General features: G+C 38.9%; 2 protein-coding genes across 7 annotated transcripts; both read left to right on the plus strand.

Moving 5' to 3' along the window:
- The first annotated feature begins 533 nt into the window (after positions 1-533).
- Positions 534-8506, plus strand: LOC103993656 (pentatricopeptide repeat-containing protein At4g35850, mitochondrial). Of its 2 annotated transcripts, none has more exons than XM_009413805.3 (13): positions 534-692; positions 816-954; positions 1041-1203; positions 1356-1421; positions 1592-1689; positions 2407-2524; positions 2607-2813; positions 2903-2979; positions 6101-6191; positions 6939-7004; positions 7109-7186; positions 7448-7549; positions 7901-8506. In XM_009413805.3, exons 1-13 carry the CDS (start codon positions 662-664, stop codon positions 7994-7996), a joined length of 1332 nt encoding a protein of 443 aa, XP_009412080.2. In that variant the 5' UTR covers positions 534-661; the 3' UTR covers positions 7997-8506. The 2 variants fall into 2 exon arrangements, with proteins under 2 accessions (XP_009412080.2, XP_009412079.2); XM_009413804.3 differs by having other exon boundaries at positions 543-692; positions 813-954.
- Positions 8507-10172: 1666 nt separating this feature from the next.
- Positions 10173-14843, plus strand: LOC135582201 (cyclin-L1-1-like). 5 transcript variants are annotated; one of them, XM_065120077.1, is made up of 9 exons: positions 10173-10332; positions 10638-10822; positions 10962-11043; positions 11192-11332; positions 11586-11755; positions 13426-13699; positions 13786-14188; positions 14310-14345; positions 14435-14843. In XM_065120077.1, exons 2-9 carry the CDS (start codon positions 10671-10673, stop codon positions 14512-14514), a joined length of 1338 nt encoding a protein of 445 aa, XP_064976149.1. In that variant the 5' UTR covers positions 10173-10332; positions 10638-10670; the 3' UTR covers positions 14515-14843. The 5 variants fall into 5 exon arrangements, with proteins under 5 accessions (XP_064976149.1, XP_064976152.1, XP_064976153.1 ...); XM_065120080.1 differs by having other exon boundaries at positions 13426-13696; XM_065120081.1 differs by having other exon boundaries at positions 11589-11755.
- Positions 14844-14899: the final 56 nt, after the last annotated feature.

Here is a 14899-nt window from a genome sequence, read left to right on the forward strand (position 1 = left end):
GTCTTTTGAGTACTGTATAAAGCTGCATGGAAAAGGTAACCATAGATGCATACATTTGCAGTGAGACAATCAAATATAAACCTGAATCAAATTCTTATTGATGAAGTTAGATTTGATCATCTTCAAGTTGACATATGACTTTGTAGGATCATCCCACCTGAATGCATACAAAATAGTAATTACTTCAAGGAGTTATATGATAATTTGTTTTATTAGTTGGATTACTCACACTTCTTTTACACACACATATTTACATATAAGCACATTTTTTACTTTCTTATTTATTTTAAATTGGTATATAATTTTAAATTTCAAGTGTGTTTAGATAGTTGATCGGATTAAGAAAAGTGAGAATTAATCTATTGATCTTTTATGATACTCTTCAATACTTAATTACATTCTTTCGTCGTGTTCTTCGATACTAAATGTTTCGGATATTTGGAGTAATTTCAACGTTTCAGGAATTTTTATGTAATTACAAAACTTGTGAGGGATGATATCGAAAACTTTCTTTCCTCGTAAATCCCCATTCGTCAAAACCCTAACTCGACCCTTTTTGTCTGTCTTAATCAAACCGGCCTGCATAGTTAAACGAGAGCGAAGGAAACTGCGATCGGGGGAGGAACGGAGGTCTCATTCGCTTTCCCCTGACCGATTCGCCATGAACATTCTGAAGAGCTTCCCCAGTAGCGGTAAATCGATCCCCTAATCGATTCAGATGCGAATTTGCTTCGTTTTTGTGATGGTTTTTGCTTGAATCTCACATCAAAAGCTGAATCCGTCCTCCCCGATGTCCCATTGTTCGATTCAAGTAGCTCGGCGTGGCCGCTTCCTGGCTCTGCTCACCAAATCCCGGCCTCTCTCGGTGGACACGGCGGAGTACGCGAAGAGGAACTACGCCAGCAATGTCTCCGAGTACAACACTGTCATCGGATCCCTCATCGCCCAGCGAAGGCAAGCTCGCTTGTTTCCCTCATTTCCTGTGTCACTCGATGCTGTGCTTTTACTAATTCTCATGGTATTTGTAACGTATGTTTTAGAGGATACTTGTTGAGGGATGTGTATGATGATATGATGCTGGATGGAGTCCAGCCGGTGCGGGACACCTTCCACGCCCTTATCGTCGGCACCATGAAGGGGAGTCGGCTCCAGGATGCCTTCTTCTTTCGGGATGAAATGAAAGCCATGGGCTTGCCCCCTGATGTCAGTTCCTTTTAAGACTTCCTCTTCTTATTTGTTAGTTATTGTTGTCTGTTCAATGAGTTGTGATGACTGTAACTCCTCGAGATCTTAGGTTTAGGGGTTTGTTAAGCTTTGGAGGTAATGGAGTTGAAATTTTAATAAAATTTCAACAGGTTAATCTGTACAACTTCTTGATATCAACTTGTGGGAAATGCAAGAGCTCTGATACGGCGATCAAGGTGAGTTTTTCTTTTGTTGTCAGCTTCCATGAATTTCTTGTCTTACTAAGTTTCCTGATTTATGTCAGGAAGGCTTAGCAGGTAATGAAGATTTTGTGTTTGCTACTTGTAACTTATTACCCTCCAAAACATTGTTCGCATTTGATGATTCTATTTTGTTCTTGGAAAAGCTTTTGGAAGAAATGAAGAGGCACAGTGTAAAGCTGAAAGGTGAAACCTACATTTGTCTCCTCAATGCTCTTGCAGCAACAGGCCGGACCGACCAAGTGTATGTCTATTCATGATATATATTAACCTACTAGCTGTCTACAGGTTGCTTTATAAACTGGACTGGAAGCCAGTGGAATGATTCTGCCTTGTAGAGACATTTTAAACACACAATACATCTGAATATACTAGTAGCTGGTTCACCGTGATATTTGTATTTGGTTAGTAAGTGGTCATGGATCTAGAAAATACATTCATCACTGTCTTGTAGAGACATTTTAAACACACAATACATCTGAATATACTAGTAGCTGGTTCACCGTGATATTTGTATTTGGTTAGTAAGTGGTCATGGATCTAGAAAATACGTTCATCACTGTCTTGTAGAGACATTTTAAACACACAATACATCTGAATATACTAGTAGCTGGTTCACCGTGATATTTGTATTTGGTTAGTAAGTGGTCATGGATCTAGAAACTACATCATCACTGAGACTAACAAGTTTGAAACATAAGACTGCCGGACAAACAGATTTAGTCCAGGTGTGAATGGAAGTCTAGTGCATGCATGTTGCTTACAATAGCTAATGCTGTTGGTTGGATATTATGGACAAATGAAATGTGACCTTATGTATGTTTCTTCACTGGCCAACCCTTATACAAGCAAATCTTGATGTAAAATTTATCTCTAATTAATTCTTAAATTTCTCTCCTTTTTATTTGGATTTATAATTACTCTACGATGACTGCTTGCAAACTATTGAGTTATGTTACAGCTATGCCATTGTCCGTGACATGACTGCTGCCGGTCTTGGGTTAAACAAGTTTTGCTATGCTGGACTTATAACTGCATTTAAAAACAAGCTACCTACTACTGAAGAGACCACTGCAAAAGTATGTGATGCAGGTTTTGTCTTTTCCTTTCACATATGTTACATTGGACATTAATGTATTATTCTGCCTTTTTTGTGAAAAGATTATTGAGCTTGTCAAGCAATCAAAGGGGTGGTCTTCCATCGAAGCCTCAACAGACAGTGGAGAGAATGTTATGATGAATGTGTCAGAGGAAGAGTTGTACAACATTCCTACTGCAGAATTTGTGCACAGAAGAGGATTTATAAACAGACAGTTAACAGTCTATCATGTAGCCTTGAATGCTTGTGCAGATTTGAAGAGCAAAGAGGTACAATTTAAATCTATATGAAGTTTTTTTATTGGAATTTGCTGCAATATTAGTTCTTAAATATCATTTGTTTTTTATTTTCCCGGTAGACAGTGGAAACACTTCTTGATACGATCAAAAGAGATGGTTATTCCTATGATGTTTTCATCGTGATGCAAGCGATGAGGTAAGTAAAAAATTTATAATGGACTTCCTGCTTACATATTGTATCCTTGGGATCAAATAATTGTAATAATCCTGTCATAGTGATGCTGATCTTTGATTTGATGCATTGTGGATGATTGTTTTGGCACTACTATTAGTTTGTCTTATTGTTCTTTTTCAAATTAAATTTTGTCTTGTTATACTGAAACTTGATGAAATATGAAAGTATCAAACTGTTGTCATTATAGAAAACTGTTAAATCTTGATAATAATATGTAACACTCAGGTTCTAGCAAATAATGTTCAACCAACTTGTGGTAGTATAAAAATTGTATTATTACATCCATTTTATGGGATAATCTAGAGTGACTATTTATCAGTTTTCAGTTAGTTATGAAGGCTTTTGAAAATTGTACTATGTTATGCAAGATATTTTTTTAATCTGTAAGGTTAGGTTAGAATGGGATTTTGGGTGCGGGAGACAAAAAGTACTTTCCAGGAAAAGATAAAGAATTTTTAGTCCAAATTTATCCTTTAATTACAACAAAACTGGTACCTGACCTCCTAATTAGTTGTAGCCAGAGTCACCAATATGGATTGTAGGGTCGTGTGCTAAAGAATGGCCCAGTGTACAAGGCTCCTACCAATATATGATCTTGGAAGGGTAAACGTACACAACCTTTATCTAACTTTCTTCATCAATCTTGGTGCCAAGGGTCACTTTCTACTGTAGGGTCATGCATGGCCCACATTTGGTGCTTAAATCATATATATATATATATATATATATATATATATATATATATGTATATGGTTTATTTGACTATTAGTTTACCGGAATTATTTTTTAAGACATTGTTCCTGATAACGTTCCAATGTCATCATAAATCAGTTAGATTCCTTTTAATCACAACAAATTGTTTTAGATTTATTTAGTCATTTATCAAACAGTTCTGAGGATGTATTGCAAGATATATGGCCACCATCCTATTACATCTTTTGGTGTTGAAGACATTTTGAAGTGTCTAAGTACCATCTGATGCCATGCTATTTGTTTTTAGGTTGTTGATTTTATGGAGTAAGCTGGTGAATAGTTTGAATTTTGTCTTTTGCTTACTGCTTCTGTGTTTCTAGAATATACTATTTTTAGAGTAAATTCGACTCCCCTATGTTTGCAAAACAGGTGATTGTCAGTTTAATAGCTTGTGTTTCTATGAAAAAGTGGGTTTAAATATGTTTTGGAAGACCAATGCCCTTAGCATATGATGCTAGCATTCCCGTGAACAGGATTCATAGATGTGTTTCTTGATTCCAGAACTTGTCCAGTGCGGGCACTTGTAACTTGGGTTAACCATGACATGCAACCCATGGCTAAGGAGTTAAATGTGGTTAGCTGCTGTTCTTTGTGGTGCAAAGGTGATAGGCTATCTGTTGTTGAAACATGTTATTACATATTGTGAACTATTCTCTTTCACATATACTTAGGCTGATAGATACTTAATTTGAGGGTATCTGACTGAAAGGTTTGGTTGGAGGATATTTTTGTTTTGTTTGCTATAGGAATATTGGTGTGACCGACAGGTTAACCTTGCATGACTTGATCATGATGGTTATTACAATCGATTCCTGATTTAGGTTCTAACAGAAATGTTGAATATTTACCCCCCATTTTCTTGTGATCCAGTACTAGTTATTGCACATTTTAGAATGATGTTTGTATTTTGTGGAAAGGAGGGAGTTTCTTGCGACCATTTTAATAGATTTTTCCCTAATGACAAAATTATCATAAGTTTTTAATTAAATCATATTTCATGGATGCTTTTCCTTTTCTTTTGCTGGAGCCGTGATATCACTGCTCTTGTTTCTTTTTGTAACCTACTATAGATGAGAGGCCATATAGAAGATTACTTTCTGAGACAAAACTATATGCTATGATAATGTTGGAAGAAAGTAGATTGTCCATCCTCATCAACTGCGAAGAACACTGTTGATTAAATAAACTATATACAACATTGTGGCTAAAACATGTTATAAACTAGTTCAGCTGCTTTACAACTAAGGGCATATTTTATCTTTTATGTGAAGATCAAGTACATAGAAGGTTGAGGACGTACATGTAAATATCACAGCTAGTGGTTCTTCTGATCTTTCATTGGTACGCATACATGTTCCTCAGAGCAAGATGAAAATTATTGATCTGTTCTTTGAAGTTATGTGAGAAGTAGTGAGGTTATATTAAAGCAACAAGAAATCACAAACATGCTAAAAGCCATAATAACTGGAGCATTAGCAATTATGGGTTTCAATCAAAATATGAGCGATCCATGCTTCTTTGCAAAGTTAGATAAATTGGAAAGGAGTATGACATTGTGGAAAATTATTCTATCCTATCGAGATGAGCAATTGAAGGGAAATACAAGTTCTATTATGAACACTTTGCTCATCAAGATTATTTTTCCTTATTTAGATGTAAATCTTATATAACTTAAATGCATAGGAGGTTTGTTAAAATTAAGTCTTGTGTGGATTGATCTACAAGTCAGTTGAAGCTTCGAAGACCTTTTACGACAATGCATGCTCATGACCTATTTGACTTGGGTATAAATCCATCTTTTCTTGTAGCAATATATGACATCAAAAGAAGTGTACCATTATATGATTGTTCTAGAAAGCAGTTCATACAGCCACATCTGAGGATGCATTTATGTCACTACCCTGCAAGGCTTGCATGATATTGCACATATGGAGGGTTCAATGACATGGTCCGAGATGACAATGTACAGTGCCATGTATGGATTACATTTCCTGTTTGCCTCTCTTTATTTCTTTTTTTTTATGCTACAACATAAGGGTCATTATAATTCGATGTCTTTCTTTAGTTGTCACTTAAGTGGCACCTTAACCCTCATCCTATATATTTTGATTGGTCTAACTGGTGTAAAGTATCTTGGTTAGCTTGCTTATTATTTTCTCTTCCTCCGACACAAGTAGATATGTATTAGACATTTGAAAATTTTCAAGTCTTGGCGAGAATGCCTTGCTTACAAGGATAGTGTTTGTAGCTTTGAAGCATTTCTTGGTTAAGTCTTGGCAGCTGAGTACTGACTGGTATTTTTGATGTTTGTAAATGGCCTTGGGGATAGGTGTTACTTCAATTGTGAGGATATTGACTCTGGTGTTAGGATCTTTGAAGAGTATACAAGCTCAAGACCCCCAACTGCTGAGTTGTATGTGGTAAGTTTATATGAGAAACTAATATTTTGGTGAGCTCCTTCTGGAAGTGTTTTTCCATACAGTGAGCACCTTTTAACTCTTGATGTAAATGCTTTGGTTTTGTCATTATCATATTCAGATACGTGAGGTATGGACTCACTACTATATCCATGTGATATTTCTTGTTCTAGTGGAAGAAGTGTGAGGTTTTGGATGCATGATAAAATAAGGAGGAGATGACAGAAGAAATAGGAGAGTAAGCGGGTTTTAGGTTTGCAATCCCCAGATTCTCCATTAATTGTTCTATAAGATTTTCATTGTCCTGAATTGTCAGAATTGCAGGTTGAATACCTTTCCAACTTCTTTTACTTCTACCTGACCTGGTTTTCCATCTTTGGCTGACTTCTTTGAGTGTTACAAACCTTTCCAAACCATTATTACTCTTGAAGTTCAAACCTTACGGAGCGTAATATATGGATATCAAAGCATAAAACTAAGTCATACTTTGTCAAAAGTCAAAACTAAGTTTATACCTGCTAATTGTTTGGAGCAATTCGACGATTGCAGTTACTTCCATTTCACCCATCTAAGAAAAAGGGCATAGGAAGTGAAAGAATGAAGAAACAATTTTCACTTTTTACATCCACTATTCTGCCATATCGTGGCATTTAGATCATTTCTCGCAACACAATCAAGTCTTTGTGGTCACTAATAAAATTTCTGCTTGAGCTTTTACTTTTTGTTTTTTTTTTAATGTGTAATGTACAGACCTTGATTGAAGGAGCAATGGTTGGATATACTCCTAGAGGAATGCAAATTGCTCAAGAGAATCTGGTATTTGATTCTTCAAATATTGGATGTTGATTTAACACTTCTGAACCATTTTATTCGATAAGGTAATTTTTCTAATATAAAAAGTTAATCTCATCATCTTATAGGAGAAAATGTATGCAAGAGGATTCTTCTTGAACCCGAAGATGGGAAGTGACCTTCTTCTTGCAGCAGCAGGAGAAAAGGTAATTAGCAATATGTTTAGCCACTAAAATGGTCTGCATCTATTGCTTTTGCTCTTGTGATACCTCATATTGGAGTCATGATCATGTTGTTAAGATAATTCAACCTAACAAGTTTGTGTTCCATGTTTTTTTGTTGGCAATGCTGCACTGCGAGTTTGCCATCCATATTATCCGGTCTTGGGTCTTTACCTGAAAAAGACGGTAGGCTTGTAGGCTTGGTGGTGTTGGAGAATATACTAATACAAACTCATAATTGTACAGACGGGTGGATACACTACTGCCAATTATGTATGGGATCTTTTGCAAAGCCGCAGGATCAGTCCATCTCTTCCTGCAGTGAAGGCCTATTATGAAGGTTTAAAGGTAACAGACCATCTCATTACCGATATATGTGCTGTATTAGTTAGGAAATTTTGCAGACTATACATGAAGCACTAAGATTTAGCAGCATTAATTAGGAAGGTTCAGAGGCTTATGTCAGAAGCAGTAAGATTTAATATCTACATTCCAAACTATTTTGGGATTAGCTAACGACTAGATTCATACACCTTGAAGCGTTATCTACCTGGCCATACATCGGTCATTCTCGAGTAAAAGACCGATGCCTTTTTTCTTAACTTGTGCAACCTTGAATCTATCTTGGTGCTATCACAGTGTTAACAGATTCGGTTTTGCAACTTGCAATTATGAGCATGTCTTCATTGATTTTTTCAGGAAAGGGAGATACCAGCAGATGATCCAAGGCTTGTGTTGGTTGGGCGCATGTATGACAATCTAAACCTTAGATTTGGAGGGAGGAGAAACACCTAGTATGGATCCGTCATGCCCTTGAGATGCTTCTTCTAGAGCCATGAGTGTTGTCTCCTTGTGCACTTAATCCAGAAGAAAGCACAAGAACAGTCTTGAAGTCAACAGTGAAGCTAAGTCGTGTACTTAACCAAAGAGCAAAGCCGGTACATCCGCTTATACTTGCTTGAGAGCAGGTTTTAAGTTGCATTTCATCGAGTTTATGCTACAGATCTATCATTCTTGGTTTTACCAACACAGAAGACCAACTGAGAGTTTCGCAGCAACTCGCAGATTTCCACCCAAATAATCTTCAAACCTGACAACTTCTCAAATGAAACAAACAGAAACCAATGTTGGTGAATAAGCTCTACCATGGCTGCTGTTGATTTTTTCGAGTTTGAGTCTGCTTTGGAGTCTTAAATCTTTCGATGCTTATATCCCTTATATTTGAGTCATGAAACAAAGCTCTTGTTCCTCAAATTTGATTGCAGAACTACGTTCCTCGGATGAGCTGAAGTTTCTTTTCTTTCATTCATCTGATCAAGCAACTGTTATGCCTATCCCTCAGTTTAATCAGAGTCCTCTCACTGTGTGCTGTGTGCTTTGTGACGATGCATGTCAACGATGTTGCCAGTCTTCGACTATATTTGATCTGTGGAAAAGATGCAAAGAGAAAGTTACAGTCGGTGCGACTGCAAGCCATCACAGTTGACCAGGTTGTACATGAGAATTTTGCCATATATATATATATAATCTCGGTGGTTGGTGTAGTCAAGATGTCTTCATCAACTATAAGCGATGGCTATTGATCAGGTCACAAACTCGGATAATGTTTGTGTTGCACAGCTAAGCTAACCTTTGACCCACGAAATGTAAACCTAGGAATCAATCACAGTATTGGTGGACTTCTAGAAGTATGCTTCTTTTTGCGAGCGAGACTTGGCTGATCGTGACCGGCAACCGGTGACTCTCTCCGTCTTTCTAGTTGTCAGGTCGTTGCCGACGGGTCGAGTTCTTTCTGCCCGCACGTTTCCCACGACCACCTTCTCCCCTTCCTACCTCCACTTCGCGTCTTCAACACACCTCTCACGAAAGATTTAGGTGAGGGAGGAAAAAAGGATTCATTGAATCATCAACATATAACATCACGTTTTATAGAATGTTGTACGATGCTCCAATCCTTGTAGATATGTATATTTGTATATAGCTTACCTCTGCCTGTTTCCTTCTTTCTCTATCCTTTGCGGGTGCATGGATTGGATTCCGGAGGAGGATGAATCCTCTGAAGGAATCTCGGAGGGAAGTGGAGACTCCGACGCCGATGCGATCGCGATGGCGCCTTCAGAAACCATGGCGTACGACAGCGACGACGCGGAGTCCTGCTGCGGCGGCGACGACGGCGACGACGAAGGCGGTGCTGCCTTAGGTAAAGGCGAGGTGGAAGAAAGGTGCGTGTCGTGGAGATGCTGGCTGGTGGAGCGCGCGCCCGAGTACGAGGTGGGGAAGGTGGACGACCGACGAGGAGCGAACGAGCCGGCTGCGGCGCCGTCGGACGCGGAGAGCGCTAGGCTGTTCTGGGAGGCCTGCCTTGCCCATGGCTACCCATGACTCCTGAGTTCCCGACGTCTCTCTCTCTCTCTCTCTCTCTCTACTCACCATGACCCCCTGTCTTATTCGTTCTCTTTGTTCTTTCATCATTGAGATTCTTTGTCAAAGCAAAAAGAAGAAGAAAACACATTTCTGCAACTCTGCCTCTCGATTCTGCAACCGTCTTGTGTTTTACGAGTGATCAAGATCGCGAGATGAAGCACTTAAACTATCAGAAACATTAGCCTGTGGGAAATGGTGATCCGCTGCTGTTCCTGAGCATGACCTCCTCCTCCTCCTCCTCCTCCTCTAATGCCGGTGTTGAAAGCTGACTCGAAGAAGCGATACGTCTCGGATTCGAGTCGTGAAACGATAGGTCTCGGATTCGAGTTGTGAAACGATCATAAACACATTCAGCACGACTTAATAATCCTAATTAACATCAAATTATGACAATCAAATTATTCTTTGATGAAATATTTTTTTTATTTTTTATTAAAAAATAGACTCAATAATCGAAGCGGGCGAATTCGGATCCCATTTTGGCACAATCCGACCCGGTCCATTCCATGATGCTTTATCCGAACCCGAACCGGCTTAGGAGAAATCAAATTAAAAGGCCGGAGGTGGTTTCGAATCCCCAACTCTTCATAGGTGGCTAAAGTTCCCCCGATTGACGACCCGACAGTCTCCGCCGTGCCGTGAGGAGAGCTCGGTGGCTGTGAGGAGAGCTCGACGGTCGACGGCGGCGTTTCCTCTCCGCCCTCCAAGTACGTCTCCCTCTCTTGGGTTCGTGTGCGTGTCTGCGCCCGCCCAGTTTTCCCCCTTTTGTTTCTTTATCGGTTTTTCGCGATTCGAGGTGGGGTTTCACCCGATCGATGCGGAGGGTTTGGCCTTTCTAAATGGTTGATGCTGTGGTGATTTGTAGTTATCGTCAATTCGGTGCGTATGATGGATGAGCTTATTGGTTTTGGGTTCTTGAAAGCTTTTCTAGGGTTTTCGAACTTGATCTCGAAACTTCGCCATGAATAATAATGCAGGTGTTGGTCCTGCTTGTTGACGATTTGTGTTGTAGATTCGCCAAATCGTGCTATTGGATTGGGGTAGGATGATATATACTGCGATCGACACCTTCTACCTCACCGATGAGCAGCTGAAGAATTCGCCGTCGAGAAAAGATGGGATCGATGAGGAGACAGAGACCACGCTGCGGATCTATGGATGCGACCTCATACAGGAGAGCGGCATTCTTCTTAAACTGTATCCTCTTCCCCGTTGTCATGGGATATGCCATTGTTTATAGTTCTAACAGATTTGTGTATGCGACAGCAATCATCAGTTTTATGACTTAACATCTTCCTTCAAGTTTCTTTCTATTGTGAGTTCCTTAGCTATTAAGACCGCAAGCGGTAATGGCCACTGGGCAGGTGCTTTTCCATCGGTTCTACTGCAAGAAGTCCTTCGCCCGCTTTAGCGTGAAGGTGTAAACCTCAAGCTTCATTTCGAAATTTACTTCTCTCTCTCTCTCTCTCTCTCTCTCTCTCTCTCTCTCTCTCTCTCTCTCTCTCTCTCTGTTAACCCTTTTATTGCATATTTCTCACTATAAACTGGATTCATCTTAATTTGTAGAGAGTTGCTGCAAGCTGTGTGTGGTTAGCTTCGAAGTTGGAGGAATGCCCGAAAAAAGCAAAACATGTAATCATTGTCTTTCACAGGATGGAATGTAGGAGGGAAAGCTTGCCGGTTGAGCTTCTGGATGTCTTATCCAAGGTGAATTTACCTTCTCAAAATGTTTCTTATCTGCTTTCAGGATTTGGATTTTAAGTTCCTAAAAGAGTTTCCTTACAAATTATTGAAATCTTGATGCTTATTCGATGGGATGGATTTGATTTGTTTCAGTTTTATCATTTATCGCTTTGACATGATTCTTAACACCAGTTATAGCAGTGTCGGTTTATCGCTGTGCTGATTGATGTGTTTGCTTCTCATATACGCTATTCTTTGTGTCTTACTTTCATGTCAGAAGTACACAGAGCTGAAGAATGATTTGGTAAGAACAGAGCGGCATTTGCTGAAAGAAATGGGCTTTATTTGCCATGTTGAGCATCCTCATAAGTTTATATCTAACTACCTTGCGACACTTGAGGCTCCTCCGGAGCTGAGACAAGAAGCTTGGAATCTGGCCAATGACAGGTACTTTACCGTCTTAGTCGTGGTTTACAGAGAACTGTTGTTGCTTTAGATGTTTCATAGTTGGTGCTACCTGTTGTTTTGTTACTTTATATAAATTGCAAGTTCCAGAGATGCTTAATATTTAGATGATCAATTGATACTTCTTGATTTATTTGTGTTATTTCTTCTTCAGTTTTATATATTTTCTGATTCATAAACTCATTTGTTGTAGAACCTTCACACACGTATATTGCTATGGCATGAACAACTTATACACTCAGAGTTGAGGTGTCAGCCACCAGTTCGAAACCCAGTTTTGATGCATCTAAACAGCAGAGAGTCATTTGAAACTTTAATGCATGTTAATTAGGGTTAAGTCGTGCTGAATGAGGAGGTCATAATTTGATGAACTTTTCTTGAATGTATTTGCTGACTCATAAACTTTGCCATTTTATACTGCTATATTTAATATATTAGGGGAACTGACAACTTGAAATAGCAGTGTTAAATTTGTGAATCCAAGAGAAGAACTTGGCTTGAACAAAATTTGGATATTGAAGTATAAGATTTTTTTTGGAAGTTTTAACCTTGCTTACAGTTTTGGCTTCAGTTTCGCCCCTGAACTGGCTGAATTTTATTTGGAGTTAATTGATTATTGTTGTTCCGAACGAAATATTGCAGCATAGTGTTACTGTAAAGTTTCTTTTGGGATGGACTTGAATGGCAAGGTTGCCAAGAATTGCCCTTAAATTGACTTGATTCACCAATATAGTAAATGAGGGCTGGACCCACGTGGTGGTTCTATGTTGAATTTGCATGGCTATTTTTTGTTTTTGCTATGTTTATACTGTTTTCAGGCAAAAGGATATATTTCGTCAATTTACAACCTCTGTATATTAGGATAGTCTTTGTTTATGAGTTGATCGGCATCTGGATCATCCTACCAGTACACAAAAATGAAAATTTGTTGCTTTCTATGGATTAGAATTAGGTTCCTAGTTCATTGGGGAATAGAGTCTTAGCTCTGAGGACATGTACTAGAACTTCAGAATCACAGTCAGATTAGTCTTCAGTAAGTTTCAAAAGTAAATATCTTGAGAGAGCCTGAGCATGTGCATATGTGTAAGTCCATAATCGATAGTGTCCTTAAGTGGTGAAAGGTTTTTTTGATTCTAGGTTCCCTTTTCATCTATAGCTCCAGTTTCTTTAATATTTTCATCTCAAGGATTCTGACTTTTCTCATATATTGTCACTTTAAGTTCTCTGTGAATGGTTTTTTTGTAGCAGTTTTTTAAATGTTTTTGCAGTTATGCTGGAGTGACTTGAAAGTTTCTTTTATCCTATTATGTTACTTAATGCTAGGAACTTTTCTATCTTTTGCATGTTTCCCTTGCCTCATTTCCTTGATTCTGTAGTAGTTACTTGAAGTGGATTTTTATTCACTGTTATATCAAATACTTGTGTACTCTGATCATTGGGTACTTTGTATTTTTTCAGTTCAATACTTTTGTTTCCTGTTTATGGCTTATACTTCTCATCAACTTTCCATTTGATTGGAGTATGTTTGCTTCTATATTTTATTGTGTAACAAGCAAAGTTCTACTCTTTTTTTGTACTTATTTTTATTAAGTCTGGACAATTTTGCACTTTTAAAAGCTATCCTTATGACATTTTCTTTGTTAATTTATAAGCTTGCGGACAACTCTCTGTGTTCGGTTCAAGAGCGAAGTGGTAGCGTGTGGTGTTGTATATGCTGCAGCCCGCAGGTTCCAGGTCCCCCTACCTGAAAATCCACCCTGGTGGTTAGTTTTTGACGCAGATAAGGCTGGGATTGATGAAGTTTGTAGAGTTCTTGCACATCTCTACAGCCTTCCGAAGGCACAATATGTTCCCGTGTATAAAGACAATGATTCTTTCACTTCAAGAAATAAGAACTCAGATCAGCAAGCTCAAGTTCAGAAGGTTGTAAGTACAGCCCCACTCTTGGAACTCAAGTCATGACTTGGTAGTTTAGCATGAGTTATAACCTATGGTCATGCTGTTTTGATTAGGAAAGCTCGGCCGACGGTGACACCAACGGGACCAGCACGCTCAAGCTTGGAGCTCCAAATTCCGATGCTAGTTTGTCCAAAGAAGCAATTGTGAAAGCAGCTCTAGACAAATTGAAGGTGTCAAAGAAAACTGATGATGACACTAGGAATGTGGCTGCTGAAGGGGACCATAAAGAAGAGACCACCGTGAAGCCTAAGGTAGATCATAAGGCTGATGCCAATACGGAAAGGAACTACGATAGAGAAAGGGAGAGGACAAAGACCAGAGATCGTGACAGCAGGGGCAGAGACTCCGATTATGATGGTAGGGGTAGAGATTCTGACAGGGATAGAGACCGAGAGAAGGATGTTGAGCGTGAAAGAGAAAAGGACCGAAGACATCGTGCCAAGGACAAGGGTTCAGGTACGAAACATTAAACTCAATCTTTATCCATGTACATATTGGTTTTCTTCTGCAGAAGAAAACCTGAAGACACATTTTTAACTACATCCTGCATCCATTTGATCCTGAGTTTTTCTTGCAGGACACTCAGAAAAATCAAGACATCATTCGTCACGAGGTATGTTGGTAACATTTTCTGCTATCATTTTGTATACTGAAATTTAGAGTTCTCCACTGAAACCAGGAAACTTTTTTTTCTCTCTGAAGACCGCAGTGATTACCACAGCTCACACTCATCCCGTGACAAAGATCGACATGAGCGACACAGGCATCATCCTTACGGTTAAATGAGTATGTCTGCTTTGTGCGACTTGCAGCCAAACTGTAAAATGGCGAGAGTGAGTCGCATACCCTGTTTCATTAGCAGAGGAGTAACTGATTTCAGTGAAGGCTAAGAGGGGGCTACATCCGAGTCCATGACTAGTGTGGTTGACATCCACCACAAAGCATCCTCGGACGGGACCAACAGCTATATATATAGCTAGCGAGCGAACCATTTAAACAAAAATGGCTCTTTTGACTCTCGTGTAATTTCCGAATATATTGTGGCTGTTTTTTGTTATTAAAGACATTAATATGTTTATTGTGGCTCATTTAAACGAGTACAGTTGCTTTACATCATTTTCAGCAATTTTCTTCTTTTTTTCATTATATTTTTCTGGGGTGGCCGAG

Source organism: Musa acuminata, chromosome BXJ2-8 (assembly GCF_036884655.1).
Source record: "Musa acuminata AAA Group cultivar baxijiao chromosome BXJ2-8, Cavendish_Baxijiao_AAA, whole genome shotgun sequence".
Taxonomy (NCBI): Eukaryota; Viridiplantae; Streptophyta; class Magnoliopsida; order Zingiberales; family Musaceae; genus Musa; species Musa acuminata.

Bases quoted from the DNA above. Each gene is read 5' to 3' on its own strand.
- LOC103993656 (XM_009413804.3), top strand. From the start codon at position 662: ATGAACATTCTGAAGAGCTTCCCCAGTAGCG. The intron at 693-812 runs GTAAATCGATCC...GTTCGATTCAAG, and splicing joins GAAGAGCTTCCCCAGTAGCG to TAGCTCGGCGTGGCCGCTTC. The intron at 2,814-2,902 runs GTACAATTTAAA...TTTTCCCGGTAG, and splicing joins CAGATTTGAAGAGCAAAGAG to ACAGTGGAAACACTTCTTGA.
- LOC135582201 (XM_065120077.1), top strand. From the start codon at position 10,671: ATGATATATACTGCGATCGACACCTTCTACCTCACCGATGAGCAGCTG. The intron at 11,044-11,191 runs GTGTAAACCTCA...CTTAATTTGTAG, and splicing joins TCGCCCGCTTTAGCGTGAAG to AGAGTTGCTGCAAGCTGTGT. The intron at 14,346-14,434 runs GTATGTTGGTAA...TTCTCTCTGAAG, and splicing joins AAGACATCATTCGTCACGAG to ACCGCAGTGATTACCACAGC.